The 21,391-nt window shown below is 47.0% G+C and overlaps 1 protein-coding gene across 2 annotated transcripts; it reads right to left on the bottom strand.

Moving 5' to 3' along the window:
• Positions 1 to 255: 255 nt before the first annotated feature.
• On the bottom strand, positions 256 to 21,154 carry LOC117893925 (ankyrin repeat and BTB/POZ domain-containing protein 2). Of its 2 annotated transcripts, XM_034800707.1 has the most exons (7): positions 20,356 to 21,154; positions 14,314 to 14,547; positions 2,776 to 4,912; positions 1,958 to 2,702; positions 1,223 to 1,586; positions 829 to 1,156; positions 256 to 760 (listed from the first exon to the last, which is right to left on the bottom strand). In XM_034800707.1, exons 2-7 carry the CDS (start codon positions 14,430 to 14,432, stop codon positions 518 to 520), a joined length of 3,936 nt encoding a protein of 1,311 aa, XP_034656598.1. In that variant the 5' UTR covers positions 14,433 to 14,547; positions 20,356 to 21,154; the 3' UTR covers positions 256 to 517. The 2 variants fall into 2 exon arrangements, with proteins under 2 accessions (XP_034656598.1, XP_034656597.1); XM_034800706.1 differs by lacking the exons at positions 14,314 to 14,547; positions 20,356 to 21,154 and adding an exon at positions 6,320 to 7,264.
• Between the last annotated feature and the right edge of the window lie 237 nt (positions 21,155 to 21,391).

The raw sequence follows: 21,391 nt of genomic DNA, 5'->3' as shown, positions 1-21,391 counted from the left end.
CTCAAGGTTACCACAGATAATATAATAACCTATAGAATAGAAGGGGTACTCTTCTCAGGGCCATAAGTGCATTCTCGATCGTCAAACCAGTTTTTCTCTGTGGGTTATTGTCGAAGCATCATTTTGGACATCAACTCAACAAGGGCCTGACGTTAACAGCACATATCCGTGTACATACAATCAAGATATGCCTCCAAACCCATATACGATTGTAATCGCCCCCAGACCAATCCCCTTAATGAAAGAACTTGGAACAAGATGTTACGTTCTTCATTTAATGCAGAAACAATTTCAACTACAAAATAATGCTAGAGGATCGGCTCCTTGGCGATCCGGGGGTTCGTATAAGTTAACAGTGCGCTGAACAAATTGAGAATACAAAAAAATACAACTAGGGCATAGTCTTGCAGAAGAGGATCTGGATCCGGCTGGGAAATTATTATAATACATAAAAGCTCAAAGATTAAATTAAAAACAATGCAATAAATACGAATTGGAGTATGTCATGGGGCAATGGTTACTTCTTGACGGGCGTGGCCGGGGGCGATCGATAGGAGTTGACCAGGCCACCACCAGAGTTGGGTTTGCGGGTCTTAAGGCGAGTCTGCAGGGTCTGCAGAAGGCCGGCGAGGACGTCATGATTGGGTATCTTCTTGGCAAACAGCAGCCGCTTCACGGAGTCATCGTAGGTGAGCAGAGCCACCATATTCTGAAGCAGGAAGCACTGGCAGTACTCCAGCAAACGATGGGCATTGTAGACCTGTCGAATGGACATAGTTCTGATTCTCTGAAGTCTTTAGTGCAGACGTTATCTATGTGCTGGCTTACCTTAGCATGGATGTACATGGCCACCACATTGTCCACATCAACCATTTCGGAGCAGCGAGCCTCAGTGTATCGGAGCAGGCCCTCCAGCTGGAAGAAACTGGCTGCAGCCATTAGCTCGAGGACGTCTCCATGGGCCGCGTCTAGAGAGCCGCATCCGCCACTGTAGAGGAACTGCATGACCAGCTGGAAGATGTGATATCGAATATCGTTGATCTGGACCGTGGGCGTGGAACTGGCGTCGCTCAATTTGGAGCTAAGCATGCTCTGGAAGCGCGGCGAGGCTGTGACCAAGACAATCTTGTGCCCATAGAAGATCTTGCCCTCCACCCTGAAAGCACAAACAAGAGCATTACAGACCACAGTGGACTAACTTCAATTGACTCCGAGATCTCACCTAAATGTGACATCGCTCAGCTCCGGGTTGTTCACAAACTTGGGATCTATGCGGGAGCCCTGTACTGGCTGCATCTGCGGCTGCTCCTTCACCGGATGGAGCGTCTCCCAGCCAAAGCAGGTGGCAAATATGTCCGCCAGCAGCAGGGTAGTGCCCTCGTTCTTGTTGCGGAATATGTTGAACAGCAGCGGCAGGCACTCGCTCACGAACTGAGCGCTGTAGTCGTCCGGGCACACCTGGAGGAAGTCCTGCAGCAGTTGGTCGATCACAGCATCCAGCCGCAGCTCGTGTGCAGCGGACAGGGCATGCATCCAGCAGTGGAGAGTCCAAGGCACGCCCAGCTTGCGAAGTTCTATGGTTATGTCTAAAAAAACAACATGGAAGTGGCGTAAGTTTACACATGCACAGATCACTTCAAATTTGAGAATATTCATCATTTGAGGCTTGCATGAAACACGAGTTCTTCTTCAGTTCAATCAACAATAAATCTTTCCACAGTAAAATATAAAAATAGGTTGTAAACAAAGCACTTTCAATGGTTGCTCGCCTTATCCGGTTTTAAATTGAATATTGACTAATTTTGAAACGAGCTCCGCGGATTAACTGCGGGCAATGTCAACAGTTTGAAACTCAATTTAAATAAGTACTCCAGGGAGATTCTTTTTGGTCTCATTTCAGACGAACTAAAGTGGAAACTACGAATCTGTTTTTGTATTTTATGGACTATTCACTCACCCAGATGGTTGTTTTCGGCACTGTGGTACATGGCCTCCTGGAGTCGCTTGATCTGCGTCTTGTTGAGCAATGGTAGAATGTCCTCGCTATTGGCATTGGGGGGGACATTGCCTGGACCGCCTCTTGCGCCAGCCACATCGCCCTCGGCCAGCATTTCCTCCAGCGAGAGAACATCCCGCGTGCCAGGCAGCACGGGATGGGTGAGCAGCTTGCGCAGGCACGAACGATGGCCATGGGCTGCGGCGACGGAGATGGCGCAGAAGCAACCCTTCTGCGCCGATCCCGCAAAGCAGAGTGAGTCCTTCTGCTGGGTGGAGAGGAAGGCGTTCGCCCCATGTGCCAGCAGGAGGGCCACGATCTCTAGGTTGCCCGTTCCCGCGGCCAACTGCAACGGCGTCAGGGTGCACTTTTCCTCGCTGTTGCGAGCCCCGCCTTCGACCTTGCTGCCCCGCTCCAGCAGAATCCTCAAGGCCACGTAGTTGGCCCGACTGGCAGCAAAGCTCAGCGCCGTCCAGTGCTGCGTGTCCGGCAGTATGGCTGGATAGCCAGAGCTGCCGACGGGCGGGACCTCCACATTGGGATCGCAGCCAGCGTCCAGGAGCGCGTGCAGGGCCACCTCGTCGTTACGGATGCTGGCCACCATAAGGGCACTCAGTCCAGTGCTGTTCTGTGTGTCGTAGCGGGTTGTGGGCGGCAGCAGTTGGGCAGCCTGAGCCAGCAGCTCAGCTCGGCCAGTCAAAAGCAGCTGCAAGGAGACAGACATACATACCGCAAAGGTAAGGCGCTGCAATGGGTATACATGCGAGTGTCGTACTCACCTTAAAGGCCACTCCAATGGTGGCTCGCCTGCCCAGCTCTGAGGTATCCTCTCCAATCCCAATCCCAATCCCACTGACCACCGGGGAACTGGAGCTGCTGCTGCCGGTTCCTGTGCCCGTTCCCGTTCCCGTTCCCGTGGAGCTGCTGGAGCCCGCATTGAAGTGCGTCTTCTTGGTGGGCAGCTCCTCGTCGTGGGCCACGGGGCGGATGGGACAGTCGACGCCCGGGAGTAGGAGACGGGCGGCTTGCATCACATCATCCTTGTCGATCATCAGAGCGCTGCGATGGTCGGCATGGGCCGAGGCGACCCTCAGCCATTCGGCCAGTGGGGGAAGAACCACATAGGCCCGCTCATAGCACAGCTCCTGGACGTGATGGCTGTTATTGGGTAACACTGGAGCGCCTTGGCCAGATCCCGATATAGATCCGGATCCGGAGGCGGCCAGCAGCTCCGTGTGCTCCAGCTGAGAGCAGCGCATGAAGTAGAAGAGCGCGGCCAGGGCGGCGCCCGAGAGGGCGGCGGTCAGCTGAAACTCCTGCTGGGTGCGGAGGGCCTTCTCCTTCAGCTCCCGGATGCTGCCCACGCAGGTGGCCAGGGAGGAGGAACTGGCCCAGCAGGGCATGGTCAGAGCACCGGAGGCAATGCGTCCCGCATTGAGGTGGGCGAACGGCTGCAGCAAACCCCAAACGTCACCAGAGTTGGCGATGCTTTGGTCGAGGGCGGCCGCCGTGCTGCCGTTGCTGCACTGCAGCATGATCTCCTCGAGCAGATTCTCGATCCCCGCACAGAGATACACGGCGGCATATTCGTGGATAAACTTGCCGAGTCGAGCGTCGGTCATCCAGCGGTAGAAGCGGCCGACGGACAGCTGGAGCCCTGCTCGCGAGGATTTGCTCTGCTTCAGCGCGCTCTCGCCCGGCACGGCGAACATGGCTGCTGCCCGCAAGCAGGCCTTGGTGCAGGAGTCGGCCAGAGTTGAGCAGAGCACCACGCGGAAGGCACCAGCCACCTCCTGCTTTGAGCACATTCCCAGTCCCGCCGAGAAGCGCTGGATCTCCCGCGCAATTCTCACCAGAGCCCGCTGCAGCAGGTAGCCCAACCGCGAGACGACCTCCACGGCCATGTGCTCCGCCTGCTGCTTGCAGCGTCCGCCCCTCAGCACCCGCATGATGCACTGCTGGCTCCATGGCGGATGCTGCAGCTCCACGAGGCGGTTGTGCGAGTCCACCCACACGAACTCGTCGGCACTCGTGCTGGTGATCACCGTCTCCAGGGAGGAGTAGCGGCCCAGCCGCCTGGCGGGCTCCGAGCTCTCCGATCCCGCACTTAGGCTGCTGTACGTGCTGCTGCTCGTCTGGGAGCGGAGTGTAAGCATGGCCAGCTTGATGTCCTCCAGGCCCGTCCCGGTCCAGGGCGCTTTTCCCGCCGGCAGGATACCCCGATGGCGTCGCGATCGGGTGCTCCGATTGGTCACTCCAGCCGCCAGCCGGTCCTCGGGCAGAGGGCCCAAGGTCATGCCTCCCGCCGGGGAGGAGCTGTGGCCTCCAGTGTCCGACATGCTGGCATGGCCCGAGCTGCGGTTCTCGTCCGAGGAGCTGTGGCACTCCTGCACGCGTTGCAGTGCCCGGAACTGATCGTGCTGGTGCGTTCGGGCTGGCGGAAGATTCCCACTGTTCGTGGTCGCTGTTGGTATACCCAGTGTGGGTCGGCTGGGCGAGGTCAGGCTGAGACTCCCGCTCAGTTGCGGAGGCTGCGACTTCACGGGCGTACTCTGGACTGTGAGGCGAGCGGGACCCGCCACCGCTCTCTGGGGAATAAGGGCCTTGGTGGCTTTAACGGGGGATGTCATCTGGCTGGGAAGAGGCAGATGGCCTTGGCTCACGGAGAGACTTCCCGGTACTCCCAACTTGTGCCCCCCTCCCTTGTTAGGGTGCTGGGCTAGTTCTTTGAATACCCTTGGTGCTGGCGTGGCCATCGACACTGCCAGACCGCTGTGGGGTCCATGTGGAGAGAGCGCAGTCGCCTGCTGCTGCTGCTGGGGTGGCTGCAACAGTGGTGGAGGCATGGGAGGCAGCCCAGTTATCTGGCTGGGCGCTGGGTGCTGTCCAAAACTGTTAGGCAAGTTTCCAGTAGGTCTGAAAACAAATAACATTTATAATATTATTCACAGGTTATAGTATTCACAGGATAATAAATGTATGTACGTAAATACATACATACATACATAAATTCATAGGTGAGCTATACTTTTTTTGTAATATTTTACATTAAGCATATTTTTCCTACATCTGTCATCTACATCAATTCTCATACCAACACACTTTGTGGGGCGGAAGGGATCGGGTCGAAGTCTAAAAATTCACTTGCATCAGCGTGATATCGCAACAGTCTGGATACAAAATTGTGCTGCTCTAGCTCCCATAGTCTTTGAGAACTCGGCGACAAAGAAGAGGGACGGGCCAACAGACGGACAGACAGACATGGCTATATGAACTCGGCTATTGATAACGCTCAATAATATATGTAGGTATGTATATATATTCTCCACTTTCGCACACATATGTAATGTACCCCTTTTACTCCTTGAGTACCGGGTATAAAAATGTCAAAATTACGTCAATAATTCAATAGGCATTCGATAATTCTTAATTAGAGCATAACCTTCCTGATTCAAACGTGGACGACTGAAAGTATACAATTAGTATAGCTACATACTGAATATATTCTGGGAAAGAGATATCATAAATATAAACATCTCCTTCAAATGTTAAATATGAAAGAGAAAGAAAGATTCGCTAAGAATTCGAACGTGGGTTTATCTTGGTCGCACGATTCATGCTCACATTTCTTTGGATCAAAATGATTATCATCTTCTAACTGGGCTCTGCCGAAATAAAAAACAGCATAAACAAAAACGATATTAAAAGCCAGTTACGATATTTCATTTGCATGCGAACAGTCAGCTGGCAGCGTTGTCAAAATCTTTTCATTTTTTTACGACTGTATTCTTTGTAGAACCCTGAATAGAGAACTCAGCAGAAAGATGCTATTTCGCCCAACCCCAGAGCGGACTATGCTGTAACTTGAGCTCCGATTGACCCAAATGTTGTATTTCGGCGTAGCTTGACACATCTTCCATTGTCTATCCAGACGAATCTTCAATGGCTTGGACAATGTTCTGTGCTAAATACGATGTATGAATACGGATGGAAGTTTAAATAGAAATGTTCCCATTCCTAAGGAAACTTGATTAGCCTCTTCATTCTAGAGCAGTGACCTTCCGTTTAGATTTTCTAAGAAAGATTTTGTTTACGATTGATAATTATCAAATTAATATTTTAGATTAGTCTTAAGATGTGTTCTAAGAATCCATTTCTATTATATTTATCCCATCCAGAAACGGTCTCGTTTCCTTTTTCCTTTCCCTTTCCCAATGTATCTCAACCAACACTCTCCCTGAATGTCCCTTTTCTACACAACTTTCACAAAAGAATTGCAGCAGAAAGTATAGAAATTGAAAAATGTTAGATGTTTTCCAGTACCGTCTCGCGGCTCGTCGCCACTCCTGTACGTAGCTCCAGTCGCACGAGTCCGTCTCTGCATCGTGGCCAGGGTCGTCGTCGTCTCCACCATCATCATCATCATCATTATCATCATCATCAGTGGCAGCGACAGCATCAGATTTCGTTGGACCAACCACGGCCAAAGTTGGCTTTGCCACCGTTTCCACCAGCGCACTGGCTCGCCGGTAATTGCCTTCAATTCTGATATTAATTACGCCATTCTGCACGCTCTCAATGTAGGGCGGCAGTTCATCATCCGCCCGTTCCGTCCGCTCCACCGGCTCCGGCTCCACGGTTCTGGCCTTCTCCACCTTGTGCTCCCCCTCCTCCGCTTTGTCATTGGACTTCAGTTTCTGGGACATCTCTTGGAGCAGCTGCGAGTGCAGTTCTTTGGGCGACAACAATGCTGAGGCAGCTACTGCTGCTGCAGCTGGAGAGTGCGGTAGTGGCTGTGTCTGGTCTTGCGGTTGCGGTTGCGGTTGCGGTTGCGCTGTATTACGATTGATGGAGTCCCCAAAGTAGATGACCACCTTGTGATTGGCCGGCCGCGTCCTGCTGGTGTCCTCCACCCAGTCGGGAAGCTCCTCGATGGGCGTGGGCGAGGGTGTCTGTCCAGGGCGTGGCACTGGCAGCTTTTGCTGCTGCTGACACATTTCGCTGTTTCGTAGCGACTGCGGCTGGAAGTTCTTGAGGGAAATGCCGCGTCGTCGCAGGATGAAGTTCTCGTTCAGCATCCTGCCCAGAAGGGATGTGGAGTTTGTAGGCGGTGGCGGCACTAAGGGAGGGGGCGCCTTCTTGGATCCTATCTTGTAGTTTCGCAGCTCTCGGCAGAGGCTGCAGGAGCAATCTTTGGTGCAATACATTATTGGGTGCTGTTGTGGATTTTAGATTTGGTTTGGTTTCATTTCACTTCGACACGGACACTGACCGGACACTGACACTGACACACGGACACACTTATTCTTTTTCGTCTTCCTATTCACACGTTTCTTTCTCTTTCTTTTTCTTTTTCTATTCCCTATTTTCTTTAGGCTGCTTGCGCAGCGTTGTTTTCTCTGTTACTCGCACTCGAGTAATAACAACAATTATGCAAATTATAAATTATCGTTGCTCTCGCGTTCAGCGAGCCGCGACCGAAACTTCGAAGCTTCTACAATCCAATGGTCGAAAGTCGCCAAATTTCGAACCCGCATTACCGTTCGCTCGCGCACATCAAGCCCGACTGAAAAATAAGCTCACCTGAGCCGCGGCGGTGGTTCAAAGCCAGAGCCGTGCTGCCACCACAGCTGCTGGAGCTCTCGGCGCTGCTCTGCTCTGCCCCGTCATTGTCTACGCGCAGAGGCATCTGTTTTTCCTCATTTTCACAGCGCGTTTTGGGCTTGTGGGGCCCCAGAGGCAGGCCAGAGCCACCTTGCACATAGGGTCTTTGGCTTGGGTAATTTTACCAGTTGCTTCTCAGCTGTGAGCCCAAAACAATGGATCAGCCATACTCGTACCGTACCGTCGTTTGAGGGCTCCCTCTGCGGCAGTAGTGCCGAAGTGCCTTCAAGGCACGAAGAAGTATCTGTGATTTTTCATTTTTCCCATTTGTTTTTTTGCTTTGTTGCTTTGTTGCTGCTATTGATAAAGTGATTTACAAAGAGTCACTGCCACTGCTGGCAGTGATACTCAAATAACTTTCCATAGTCAAAGGAACATTGAACATATAGGAACACATTCTTCCTCTCTTTCTGCATTGAGAATAGACAACAATAAAACAAGTATTTCTAAAAATCAGAATTGCAGAATATACTCATTTTAATCGTTTATTCAAATAAATCTATACTAAAATATCAATCTGTAGCTGAGGTTTTGAACATCATCTGGCTTATCCCGCTCCAATAACGTGACTGGACAGAGTCACTCTCATCTCTGTTAGTTGCGCTGACTCTGGATTTAATTATGTATAACTGTTGGTGAGGCCAAGGGAGCTCAGCCACATCACCTCACACCGCACCGCACCGCGCTCGAAGGTTATACAATCTTGACACTTATCAGATAGTTTTTCCAACTTGCTTCCTTGCAGACTTCCAGTCTCCCAGGCCCAGGCCCAGGCCCCGGCCCCGGCCCCAAGATGGTTAGATTCTAAGCAAAGCTCGGCCTGACGTGTGTGTTCTGAGCATGGGCAGACGTGCGTAGGCTTGGAGATACATCTACAAGATACGTTTCATGTGTGGAGCAAATAAATTGCCAAGCGTAACTGCCTCTAATGATTTATACTGGCCTCCGAGTATGCGCTAATATAACGGCTTCTTGAGGTTGGCCTTTTGTTTTACTTACCATGCAGACAGCAACATATCCACATATTCTTTTCGGCAAGCTGCAGAAGCTTCGTTTCTGTAGACGAAGAATGAAGAGAATAAATGGAAGCAGCCGCCGCCTCACCACAACCACGAAGCGGAGCACAAGTGCAATTAGAGATAAACGTACATTTGGTCCAAAAACCCGAATAGCCCAAAACAAAAGAAACAAAGACCAAATATAAAAAAGTCCGCCCACGTAATACGGAAAACTCTGCGTTCCTCAATCCATCTCTCCACCTGTCCGATTATACAATAACTTTCTTCACTAGCCGCCGGCTGTTCCTAGGCCAGCCAGCCCACAGCCAGGCTACAAGTGTTCCACTGTGGATTATTACAAAAGTTATGCTCTAAGCAATTTTCGCATTAAAAAGTTTAATTTACGGGAAAAGTAATGACAGGCCATAAATGTGCTTACACCCATTAAGCCGCGCTCCACACTCACACAAAAAACCTCCCAAAAATTAAAAAACGAAACGAAAACCCACAATAATATGCGAGTAGACCAAAGAGTTTAATGTAATATTCGCGTGTTTATAAACAACTCGGCCGCAAAGGAAAACAAAACTAGAAATGGTTGAAAAACTGGCCGAATAAGCAGCAAGATCAAGTATTTTCTGGGGATAAAGAGAAGAAATATCGCTGGACCTTGGAGATGCAGTAATGGCCGTGCGAGATATGGTTATGTGTGTCAAACAACTAATGGGATCCGGGCTCAGGCTCGGGCTTGGGCTCTGCCTCGAGTAGTTTGAAACGCTCATCAAGATTTAGGAACTTTCGTTTTTCATGCCCTGACAGTGTTAGACAGGAAATGGATTTCGTTTTTTAGTGTTCAGTATTCAGATTTAGATTGTAGATCATTAGAACCAGCAATTTGCGTGAGATCATTAATAATCTCTGGGTTGCAAAAATATCTGCGAACTATGGGATGGAAGTGGAATTGAAACCTGTGGCAAGGTTAGCCCAACATTTGTGCTGACTTTCGTTGCTCGAGGCGAGCAGAATTTGTTGGCTAAGATGCGTGGTGACTTCACCGAATTTTCCTCATTTAGTTTCCCTTCCCCCAGGCAAGAAATTTTCACGTTTTATTGACATAGATTGCATAAGCCCAGCTTTTCGTCAGCTGAGTCATGGTCTAAGTCTGGGAACGTTAGAAAATGTCTTCGAAGCCTGAATATAGAAATCTGAACCTCATTTTCTTCTGAAACATTAGATTGTTTGATGCAAACTTATAGACGCGATTACCCGAGTCTACCTGAATCAAAACATCTATCCAAGTGCAACAAATTAAATTGAATTATCTGCACTTCCCTCAAGTGATTTAAGAGTATGATTCTGCGAGCACTCCTATGAGCAAAACTTTTATGCACTTCAAGTGCCAAAGCAAATCGTACATACATCACCTCTTCACCTGCAATTCCTTCATGAGAGCCATGACCAGCGCGAACTGATATCCCGACACCATCAGTGACAAGGCAATTGGCTGTAACTGTTATGAAACCCCAACATCTGACAAATTGTTACCTATTCCGAGTGCTTGGTGTCGCTATCATATCATCACATCTTGCTGATTAGAGTTTAATACGCGGCGTCCCCGGCTACGACTGCGACTATGACTACCTGACTGCCTGCCATTCAACAAGATTTCCGCATTCAACCACATCCCCAACATCAATTGTAGATGCTCCCAGCCAGCCCGGAGAAGATGAGGTTGTGCAGTGACGTTGCTTCCGTTCAAAGACGAAGACGGAGACGGGGACGGAGACGGGGGCTGCTGATCGCTGCTGCGCCACTATCTTCAACGACTTAATTAGTCTGTCCGTCTATCCAGATCTATCAACAGCCTGTGCTCTGTCGTTCCTCGCTCGACAACAGCTGCTAGCAGCTCCCTTCTGAAATCTCCCACACTTTCGCGCCTCGGATTTTCAGTTTTCCATTTTTTGGCTTTTGTTTTCTGGTTTCTGTTTTCCGTTTCTGACTGCATTTCATTTTGTGGTTTTTGGACAGCCGATTCTGTAAGTTAGCTTCGTACAGATATTTGGAGAAACACCAGAAAGTATCTCACAGATCTAGCTTGGGCCAGCGTGGATTGTGCTTTAAAGAGTGTATCAAAGTATCTGTATCTGTGGCTGTTTGTGTGGAAGAAAGTCGCGGCCCGAGCTGGGGCAAGGTAAAAAGGTAGCAACATTTTCACTTGCCTCACGTCGCGTCGTCGCATTATTTCTTGTACTCTCTTTAATGCTGCGTTCAAAATTACACCGAACTGAAGATGCTACACCGATAAAGATGGCTGGCTATACATGAGGCTCGGGTTTGTTGCCCCGAGAGAGATGGCTGGCATGGGCAGGGGCAGGGGCTCCTTCCCATTGTCATTGACTTTGTTAGCCACAAGTCGCTGTGTTGTTGCTGCTGCAGCTGGAGCACTACCTGTTCAACAATTCGTCTGGCAATTGTGGCGAATTTTTCGTACATTTTTCCTATTCCAGTTCGTTAGCTATTATTATTTGATTCCCTTTATTGTGGGCCCTCTGCTAATTATTCACATTTTGCATTTTCACTTTCGTTTGTGTGAAATTTGTTTCCAACTGTCATTTGTTTGTTGTTACTCGCATTTCAAACTTTTAATTGCCAGCAACACACAAAAACGAAGCTACAATAAAGTTTCGCCAAATGCCAGTCATCGTTTGTTTCCCCTGTTTCCTGCGGGGCGGTTCGTGGTGTGATTTCAATCAGCTATTGCCGCTGCCACTGCCACTGCCACTGGCTGGCGATTTCTCAATAGAGCTTGAACTTTGCGAGGAAAAAGACCAAAGCCTAGCAGAAACCTTCAGCCGCAGCACTCGACTCGAGCTTCAATCTCTATTTGTATCTCAAGCTCTAGTTTCGTTTTAATTGAATTAGTCGTGTCTGACTGGGCCCGGTCGGTCCGGGCCAGGCCCGCATTTAATAATTATAATTATTCATCTCTGCCTTTGCTGGCTGGCGTCGTAGAGCCAGTTTGTGCTTCTACGAGCATCTTCTTTCTGTGGCACACATCCGGAGTGATCTTCTTCTCTCTGCCTGGGGGCTTCCTTCCCCCTGCCCGCCCGCGTTCCCTTGCCCAATACCCACCGACTGCCGACTGTGCTGACACTAATATTTTCCAAATTAACCTTGACCGGCTTCACAATGCGAAAACGAATCGCAGACAGACCGTTCCCGTTCGGTCTAGAGACCAAGAAGATATCTGGCCAACAAACAAACAATACATTATGATTTCCGAAAATCGTCTAGCGTCCACTATTCGTACCCAGCTCGCTCCTACGTCAACTTCTTTTTTGTTTGTGTTTTCGTATCACTTCCGAACAGAAGTTGGTCGACTCTGCCCAGAACAAAAGTTTATTGTGCGTTCAACTTGGGGTGTCTGACTTGGACTCTTGTGCCTCCCTTCACGCCTTTGTGAACAATTATGCATGCAAGTGTCCAAGTCCAAAAATAGCTGCCATTGTTGGTGGCGGAGCGGTTGGAGAGGAAAACCTTTTGAGCCCACTGGTACACCTTTCAAACCCGATAAGAAGGCAGCCAGAGCTGACCAAATGTTTCACATGCTCTTAGAACAGATCTAGCCACACATATCTCATAGTGGTGCTTGGGCACACGAGCATACTTATGCATATGAAACGAAATTCTTGTAAGTACTTTAAAATCCTTTGGGGGATGTGACGGCAGATAGAAAATATGGACAACCGATGAAAATCAAACTCCCTGATTTTGATATTCTGTTACCGTGACTCTCAAGCTATGAATCTCATTCCTGAATATATTATTTTATGCGAAATAAGAATCAATTAGTTGTCTATAAGATTGCCTAGAGTTCGGAATTCCTTTGCGTCAATTGATTGTCAACTGGCATTGATTAATTCAATTTTTGCAATGACTGGAGGCTGAGATTTCAAACATTTCCTCAATTCAATTTCCTCAAACTTTTTACTTTACATTTCATTTCAAATGCCCTAAGCTCCCCCCAAAATTCTCCGATTTATAATCATAGCTGTACGGTTAGCCAATGGAGTAGCCAATGGAGCCTGTTCGACAAATGTATGCCACAATGCCACAGAATCGGATGCATGCCACCACAAACAGGGCACAACAGGACGAAGATGTTCAAAATTTTGAAATTATGAATGGTAAATTGTGAAAAAATGCAGAAGAAGATACAGAAAATACGGGTCCAGATCAAAAATCAAAAAAACTTCGTCTATTCAGCTTGATAGCAGCGACACTGAAGCTTACTCCGACTCCTGGACGTGGACTTACACTCATTAATTTTTAACAATACCACCCATGGAAGGAGAATATTAAAAAGATCCCGAGAAAACAACGCCTTGTTTCAAACAGAAGTAATTCGCCTAACAAAAGAAATCGTGGATTTTTTTTGCAAAAATAAACTGCACATGACTTTACGCCACTCGAAAGGTTTGGACAAAAATATTGTAATGTTATTTCCAATGGCACCCAGAAACTGGGCCAAGAAGTCTTACACCAATTATAGAAGAAGTGCATTTAAGAACCAAAGGAAAAATGGAGAAGCATGGATTTCGATCCCTCCGACTCCGCCGGTATCGCTGTATTTTTCGCTGCACTTGTTTAAACTTTTATTGAGTTGTCGGATGATTATACAAAATGGCAATTATAATTATTTATCAACACAGAACTCGAATCTAAAGTCACCGACTTCTATCCGCTTTTCCGCGACGAATTTTCCGACTCTGCCCAACGTTTCAAAATTGAATTATTGTAAATTATCCCCGACTTGCTTCCAAGCCAGAGACTAATATTATTTATTTTCTTTGATTTATTTCTTTTGACTTCATGATTTATTTTCTGAATTTTGTACCAAAAATTATACAAACGAAATCCATCATATGATATATTGTATGAAAACCTTGAAGAGGTTCGAAATGGGTGAAAATTCGTACTTTTTTCACCTACTGTTCTGGAAAATACCTTGCCAAAGAGAGGATTTTTCAGCAAAGAGAGGATTAGGTCAGCAAGTCCGAATTCCGGAAGTCCGAATTGAAATGCCGGTCTCCCATTTGAGAGTTGGTATTTGTTGGTATTTGACAATGTGGCGCCACTTTTCCAACTGGCGCCAAAGATCATAAAACAGCCATAGAAGTTCATTAAATAGCCAACAACCTTGGAAGCGCTAACGAATTTGTGGTGTAAGACGGTAAATGTACCAAATGTTGCTGGAATTGCACGCTTGCTGGCGCCAGTGTGGAAATGTAAAAAGATGGTTGGAGTTTGCGTAACCAACAATAGATGGCGCTTTCTAAAATGTGTGCAGACTTCTTAAGTCGTAGGATCGTTAGGTATAGTTTATTTTGATAAATTAGAAGGATTTAATGTATGGTATGGAGTATAGACTGAGTATAGGATCTTGTTGCACCCCTCCTGTTTCGCAGTCCCCTCTGGACGACCATCTCTATCTCACTTACACGGAGAATCTTACTCTTAAAAACTTTCTCATCCTCCCCTTTCTTCCGCCACACAATTTTTCATAGAGAAACATATTTACATTTGTACATATATACTTAGGTACATATAGAAACGAAGTAATGGGTATCGGATTCCAATGGGATTGGGACTCACCTTCGTGGTTTTGGCCGCAATATCTCATGATTGGCATCGGTTATGCAAAGCGGACTCAGAGCTCCAGCCAGATGGGCCACGCCCACACGCTCCGTATCCCAATTGTGGCGGGTGGGCATGTTGAGTGTATGTGTGTGTGTGTGTGTGTGTGTGTGTCGTTTCGTTATTCTTTCTCAGCCAAAGTCAGGGGGCAGAGTTCAAGTGTCAGAGTTCCAGCGGCTGCATTTTTCGGTTCTGCAAAAAGGGAAGCAAACAAGGAACTCGAATAAATAATTCACTGACAATGAATGGGAGAGAGGGAAGAGTTGAGAGTCTCTGGGCGGCCGGCTAGACGCTGTCCAGAGACACAACTCCACAATGGTCACTGCAGCCGCAGTGCAATTAGTCGCTGCCGACGTCGTCTCCACTTCCTCTGCCCATAATAATTAACGCTGCCTCCTCCTCGCTCTAGAGTCTAGAGAAAGCTCCGAGCCCGGGGAACTGGACGGGACTAGACTGGCCTGGCAGCCGCCGGGGAAGAGTCTTGGCCCATTGCGTGTTTTGCGTCATTGGCATGGCAAGTTGATCGTCTGTTGATCATCGTGCTAGTCGCTAGTTACTCTATAAATGGTCTCCGGTCTCAGTCTCAGTCTCCATCACCGTCTGAGTCGTAGTTGGAACGTCGTCGTCGTCTGGCTGCAGGTGTCGATCAAGAACTTTGGAGCCACATTGGCATGCAATCAATGCCGTTCGATTTCATTTCGCTGGAAATTGTTTTTGCCGGCATAATGTCAGACATTTCTGCCATCCATAAACCAACGTAAAAAACAACAGCATTTTCTCTTTTCAGCAGCTGGTTCTCTTATCGTTTCCGCGACAAACCTCCAATCAAGTCTGCCGTTTGGTTTGTGTTTAATTCTTCTATTGAATGCTGAAAGCGATCTTATCGGAAGTGTCCGAGAGAGGAGAAGAAGCAAGAGAGAGTGAAGATGCTGATGGCGGTTGTGGTTGTGGTGCTGCGGATGCCGATGCCATATATCTTCATAGGTATGTACTTTGCTATTCGAACAGGTTCCAAATAAGTAGGAGCCATGATTCATATAAGGTGTCTCTAATAAACTTGATATCATGATAGTCTGATATGCATTTATAATTTCTGACTAGAAGGAAAGTGTTAGAATCTACTGAAAATGGTGCAGATAAGATTGTGGATTGTGTAGCTTCATCGCCGTTTCTACCACAAAATTCAACAAAAACGTCATCTCATATGATTCATGCTGGACCGTCCCGTCCCACATAAAAGAATTATAAATATATGAGCAGCCCTCCCCACATCTGCGCATGACGATCGATAAATTGCTTGAATTCTTTTCTCTGCTGTCGCCTTATGGGCATCAGCATTAATCCGAGCTGCTGATTCCAATTCTCCCAATGAGCACCGTTCGCCCTACGACCCCTTATCAGTGTGCGACGGAAAGAGGTCATCTCGGCAGCTCCTCTCCCTGGCCGATAGATTTCTTTATAACGGTTTTGGGTTTTGTTCGATTAATTTTATGTGTTCGTTTCGGGCGGTGCATTAATTAGCTGCGCTCTGGCCAGGCACTTAATAATCGACAATAGACAATCGACAACCAAGTGGAGTGACACCCATATAAATGGCAGCTAAACATAAGCTGCGTCTTTTCATATGGTACTGGTCGTGCCCATTCATTCTTATGCTCGCAGCCCAACCCGCTGCTGGCTGGCAGACTTATGGCGCTGCCAGCTCACCCTGATCTCGGGCAACTTGTTGCTCTGGCCAGCCAACTAATATCATATTACCCACTTAGTGGCTCTCTCACAAACTGTCAAACTCTGTCTGCTAATGTTCTGTTGCTCGTTCCGATTGGAATTACCCTTTCCGATATAAAGCGGGGAGATATAATTTCCAGGAAATTCAGAAAGAAATGAATCTATTCGTTTTAAATGGCTTTTTTCTCTTTGGGATTGCTATTTGTTATTGGGCATTTAGAATATGAATTCCAATAATCTGAGAATATATTCTTTAAAGCACCTTAGAAGTATCTAAGTATCTGGTCACATGAGAAGTCTAGAACTACTTAAATCCAGTTAACCCAAACCCAACTGTAAGATATTCTATAAGACTTGAGAAACATTCTTTGGAAAAGCAACACCCCAATATGGGTAACTTCTACCTTGATCGTATTGCAAACCAAGTCCCGGCCTCTCGTATATTTTCTGGTGCCTCATGAGTAATTTTCATCTTCTCTTTCTCGCCCTACACTCGTGTACGCATTCGAGGTTCCACGCAGAGATACGCAGACGAAGGTTCATTCGAGAGGCAGCAAAAGAAATTCCATAATTAATATGCCGCACATGCGACTAACTGCATTTGAAGTCCGTTCCAGACACATCAATATGCATCAATGTGCAGCTGAGTATGGGAGTGTGATGTGACTCCTATTCTGGGCCCGATTCTGAGGCTGGTCAGATGGCGTTGGTGGATAGTGTTGGACTGTGGTCCGACCCTAATAGATGCGGCCTTCTACGCCCTTAACGCATAATTTGCATATAAAACCTGAATATCGCTGGTCTGGGGACCCGTTCCCTCCATTCATTAATCACACAAAAGACTTGCGTAGACAATTCCCAATGATTCCAAGTTTCTTCTCCCCATCTACCCATCTTCTGCTTGTGCCGCGAGCCCCGAGTGTTTGTCTTTGGCTGGTGGCTCGAGCTCGATTTGGTTTGGTTTCAGTGTGCCTCGGTGTCCACTTATTACAAAGATTAATTGCACAGCTTATGCTAATCCAATGTCATTAGCCATTTATGGATAGTTGCGGTGGCAACTTGCCGACACACAAAAACCAAGAAAAAAAGTCATTCCCGACCAGAGAAACAGTTTGGCTTGATTTTGCTATCTAAACAAATTCATCGATGAATTTATCACCAATTCGGTTGGCATTCTTCGGTTGGGCCCCGAGTATGTGGCAAATAAAAATATCTGATTTCTGTGGCATTGTCTCGCTGCTTACCTACTCTCTCTTCCTATCGCTCCCGCTCTACCACCTTGGGGGCAGGCACCTCTCTTATGGGTTGCGGACACAGGCACGTGTTCCAATGTACCAAACTATAGCCGCTCCACGAGAGGCGAGGCCCAGTGAGGCAGCAAAAATTGAAACGTTTTGTAACTGATACTTTGAAATCTTCTCTTCGGTTCGATGTATTCGATTATTCGATTTGTGATCCTCCAAAATACTGAGGTGAAGGCAAACACTGAACAACTTCAAGTGGCATGCTGGCCTTTGTCTTCAATCGCGTGTGGAATGTGTGATTAAAAATATGATATTTTGAGAAGCTGCAGTCTTAGAGGAGAATACACCGTCAGGCCTAAGCCTTTCTTAAAACTAGATCTCAAATGAAATACATTCAATCATTTACATATTTTAACCATCTAATTAGTACCCAAAATTGAAGAACCCCTCTAATTGAATGCTGCAGCTGTGATACAGTCATCGTACGATTGTATTTCAGAAATGCTTTCAGAAAATACCCAAGACCAGTCCAGATCCAGATCCAGATCCAGGGAGAGGCCTTGTTATGGAACTGATGAATCTGCGGAGTGGCGTCATTATCTCTCCTTCTCCTTCTGCTTCTGCTTCTGCTGCTGTCTGTTGTTTTGTTCTGTCCGTTCTGAATTTGATCGCATGTGTGTATAAATTATATATGGATGTATGTACGTACGTACGTATGGAAGTGGTTATATAGGAAAGAAAACTTTTGATTTATGTCAAAAACGAGACACGAACCACTTTATAGGGGCCGTCTGCTGCTTATTTACCTTAATAAATTCAAAATTAAATTTTCTCTTAATTGCGAGCTTGAGACGAGGTCGAAGTTGGGCCCACGACCAAGAGAAGCCAGAACTCGATCGGTCCAGGAGAAAGTGTTTCTCTGGCTGCTCTGGCTGCTATGCTGCAGTGAGTGTCTGCTCGAAATTAGGTCACTTGGCTGGGGGTTCGGGTGTTTGGCTGGGGTATCGGCTCGTCATGGGACGGACCGGGACACAGCCACAACCAGTGACCGAGAGAAGCTGGTTACGAGTATCTGGTTAGAGTCGCCTTCGCCTGCTCTCTCGCTCATTGACATTTAAGTTATTTGCTCGATCCGAAAAAATGCCACCGAATCCGAACCAGCATTTTTTGTTTATGTTGCTGTTGCTGTTGCTGTTGTCACGTGATGTCAGCAAGGGGAAAATGCCAATGAGGAAAGGAAAATAATAAAAAACAATTTTTCATCCTAACTGACAGTGAAATAAAATACGAGTGTGCCCAGCGTGGAGGGGCTTATGCAATCAGAGGCCCAGCAGCTCTGGGTCTTAATGGACAATTGGCTTAACGAGAGACAAAGGGCCACTCCCTGTCCGCTCTCTTTCGCCGGGTGACAGAGACAGCCATAAGGGGGCTAAAGAGTCTTAGCTGGAGTCATAGTCAGATTCAGAGCCATACACAATAGGACCAATTGAGCGCATATCAAACGACAGCAGCAGCTGGAACCGGCCGGTGGATAAAATAAAGCTCCACCTTGGACAGAGAGCTCTATCTGTCCCAGCATTTCTGACTCTGATATGTTTCCATCTCTACAAGTAAGTATTTCCCCGGTTCTCCGCCACTTTAAACCCTTTCCCTTTCCCGCCCTAAAATGCCCGCTTAATGTATCAATAATGTCGGCCATAGAATCTGGGCGATTGCTTTTGGTTCGCTTGTCAGGTGTGTCGGCACGAGCGGCTTTGTGGGCCCCCACGGCTCTCTGCCCTCCGCACTCCGCACTCCGCACCCCGCTTACCCTTACCCTTACCCCAAACCCCTGGCCAACCAGCAGCTTCTAACAACTCCATGAGGCGATAGGCAGCTGTGCCTGTTCGTGGGTCTAGGCCTGTGCAGGGGTTTATTCGCTGATGTATCCCATAAAATATGTACACCCTATTTGTGGTATGCTGGGGTATGCTGGAATTTGCGGGAAAGTCGTTCCTTTAAAGTAAATTCCAAATTTCAAATGTATCACTTTCTCACACATTCAATTACATCATTATATTATATAAAAGAAAACTTTATTATCTTCGTATCTTAGATAAATTTCATTTGAATAAATAGGCTTTAAATTCAAATATTCATGGGTTCTCCTGCTCTCCATCCCTGACCAGCTCGCAAACAAAACCCGCAAAGGTGTCAAACGTCAAAGCTAAAGTCAATAAAATAGTTTACCCATGGGTGAATACCATTTACATATGTGTGTGTGCACGTATGTGTGTGTATGTTTGGCTGTGTATTTACGAGCTTGTTTGTTGTCCACTCTAAACCAGAACAAGGAAAAACAAGCAAAGTGTGTCTATAAGTTACTCAGCGATATAAGCATCGTATTTTCGGCTTATTGCCAAATGTTTTGTCAGAGCACTCAACAAATAAACGGTGTTCAGTCCCAGCGAGCACAAAAATGAGATCCAAACTGAAATTGGGTTGCGGCATAGAAATACCAGCAAAAAAGAACAGAAGAGAGCTTCCCATGCGGGTCTTTAGCATAATTTTTGGCTGGGGGACCGTTCTAAAGAGGTCGCATTTGCATAGGTCTTTCCAGCCATGCCAATCTGTACATTTTCTTTATTCGAAAATATATTCCATCGTTTTATGAACACTTTAGCCGAAGAATCAACTCATAATAGCCTCTTACGGTTTCTAGGTGTGTTTGGCTACTTGTCTCAAACCCCTCAGAAGCTAAGAAAAATATAGAAATCTAAATGTCCATAAAATGGGAGATTTATTTGATATGAGATTTGTATAATTTGAATAGGTTTAATATTGGTGCATCCTATCAGACAATGTTTTCAAATGCTATTTTAAGAGTCAACTGTTGTATTCCAATTGATAAATCCAATATAGAGAATCGAAGGCGATAAAGAGCCACCAGAATGCCACTGTCTCATATTCTTACAAGCGCATTGCTTCTAGTTTATAAGATGTTTGTTGATTGCACACAAAATGTGTTAAATTCCAACATGGTACTTACTTTTGAAGCTATCCTTTTACTATATTTCGAGCGGGTAATCCAGATCTGCAACGGCACGCAAATGCTATTGCAACCGAAGCGGGACGTAACTCTGGTAACTCGTAACTCTGGTCACTCCACTTCTTGTCGGACCATCCCAGTGATTAGTCAGTCAATTGAAATGCCAGCCTCCACTGGGCTTTTGGATCACTTGGCACAGTGGTCGCTCCACTATGTGCAAAATTGCCTGCGTGCAATTACTTAAACAAATCGCTTTACTTTCACCTACTGCTAGCTGAGGCGGCTGAGTGGCACCAGCAGAATCAACATTTGCATTGCATTTTTGAATATTTACACAGGCAGATATACATACATACATATGTACATGTACATATGCACATTTACAGAGATACACCAACACATCAGCACACCGAAACTAACATACACACACTCTCGGCAGTGCTGTTTGGTTTTCTATTTCTGGTATTCTATTATGTTTTGTCAGGTTTTCGGTTAACAGGAAAATTGACTCTGTGGAAAAGGCTGTATGTACCGAAAACAACTTTTCGCGCATATTACACGCCTGCTCTCCAACCCAAACACAGATACACACAATAATCACAGGCGCTGACGGAGATGAACGGAGGGGACATACATATTGTCCCCGGGGCAGAGCAAACTGGCAGCGCAGGAGAATCGTTCTGCACGACGAACAGTCAAAAACACAAATGAAACTTCTTTGGGGGAAAAGTATTTTTACAGACCAACCGATCTACCGACACCACCGACCGAGCGAAGGCACGCGCAATAGACGACGAAGAGGCACAATTGGTCTGATGGTCTGTTGGCCTGGCTCTGGCTTGGGCTCGGGCTCTCAGACTCAACAGGTCTTGAGCTACTCTCCGCTTTGAGTGAGTATTTTGTTGATGGTTTTCTCGACGTGAAACCAGTTGATCTTGTTTTTTTTCGTTTGTTGGTCGTTCAGATTCGAACTCCAATTCTTCGAGAGCTGCCTTCGTACGAGGCGGAGGTTAGGGCTGCCGCTGTTACATGACTG

Source organism: Drosophila subobscura, chromosome J (assembly GCF_008121235.1).
Source record: "Drosophila subobscura isolate 14011-0131.10 chromosome J, UCBerk_Dsub_1.0, whole genome shotgun sequence".
Classification (NCBI taxonomy): Eukaryota; Metazoa; Arthropoda; class Insecta; order Diptera; family Drosophilidae; genus Drosophila; species Drosophila subobscura.
This window is presented reverse-complemented; position numbering and strand designations above follow the sequence as displayed.

What these genes read in the sequence shown, in the direction of transcription:
- LOC117893925 (XM_034800706.1), bottom strand. Translation starts at nt 7,203, where the DNA reads ATGTATTGCACCAAAGATTGCTCCTGCAGCCTCTGCCGAGAGCTGCGA. An exon ending in TGGCGACGAGCCGCGAGACG is followed by an intron (nt 4,913 to 6,319) that starts GTACTGGAAAAC and finishes ATTTGTTTTCAG; the next exon opens with ACCTACTGGAAACTTGCCTA. An exon ending in CTGAGCGATGTCACATTTAG is followed by an intron (nt 1,157 to 1,222) that starts GTGAGATCTCGG and finishes TTGTGCTTTCAG; the next exon opens with GGTGGAGGGCAAGATCTTCT.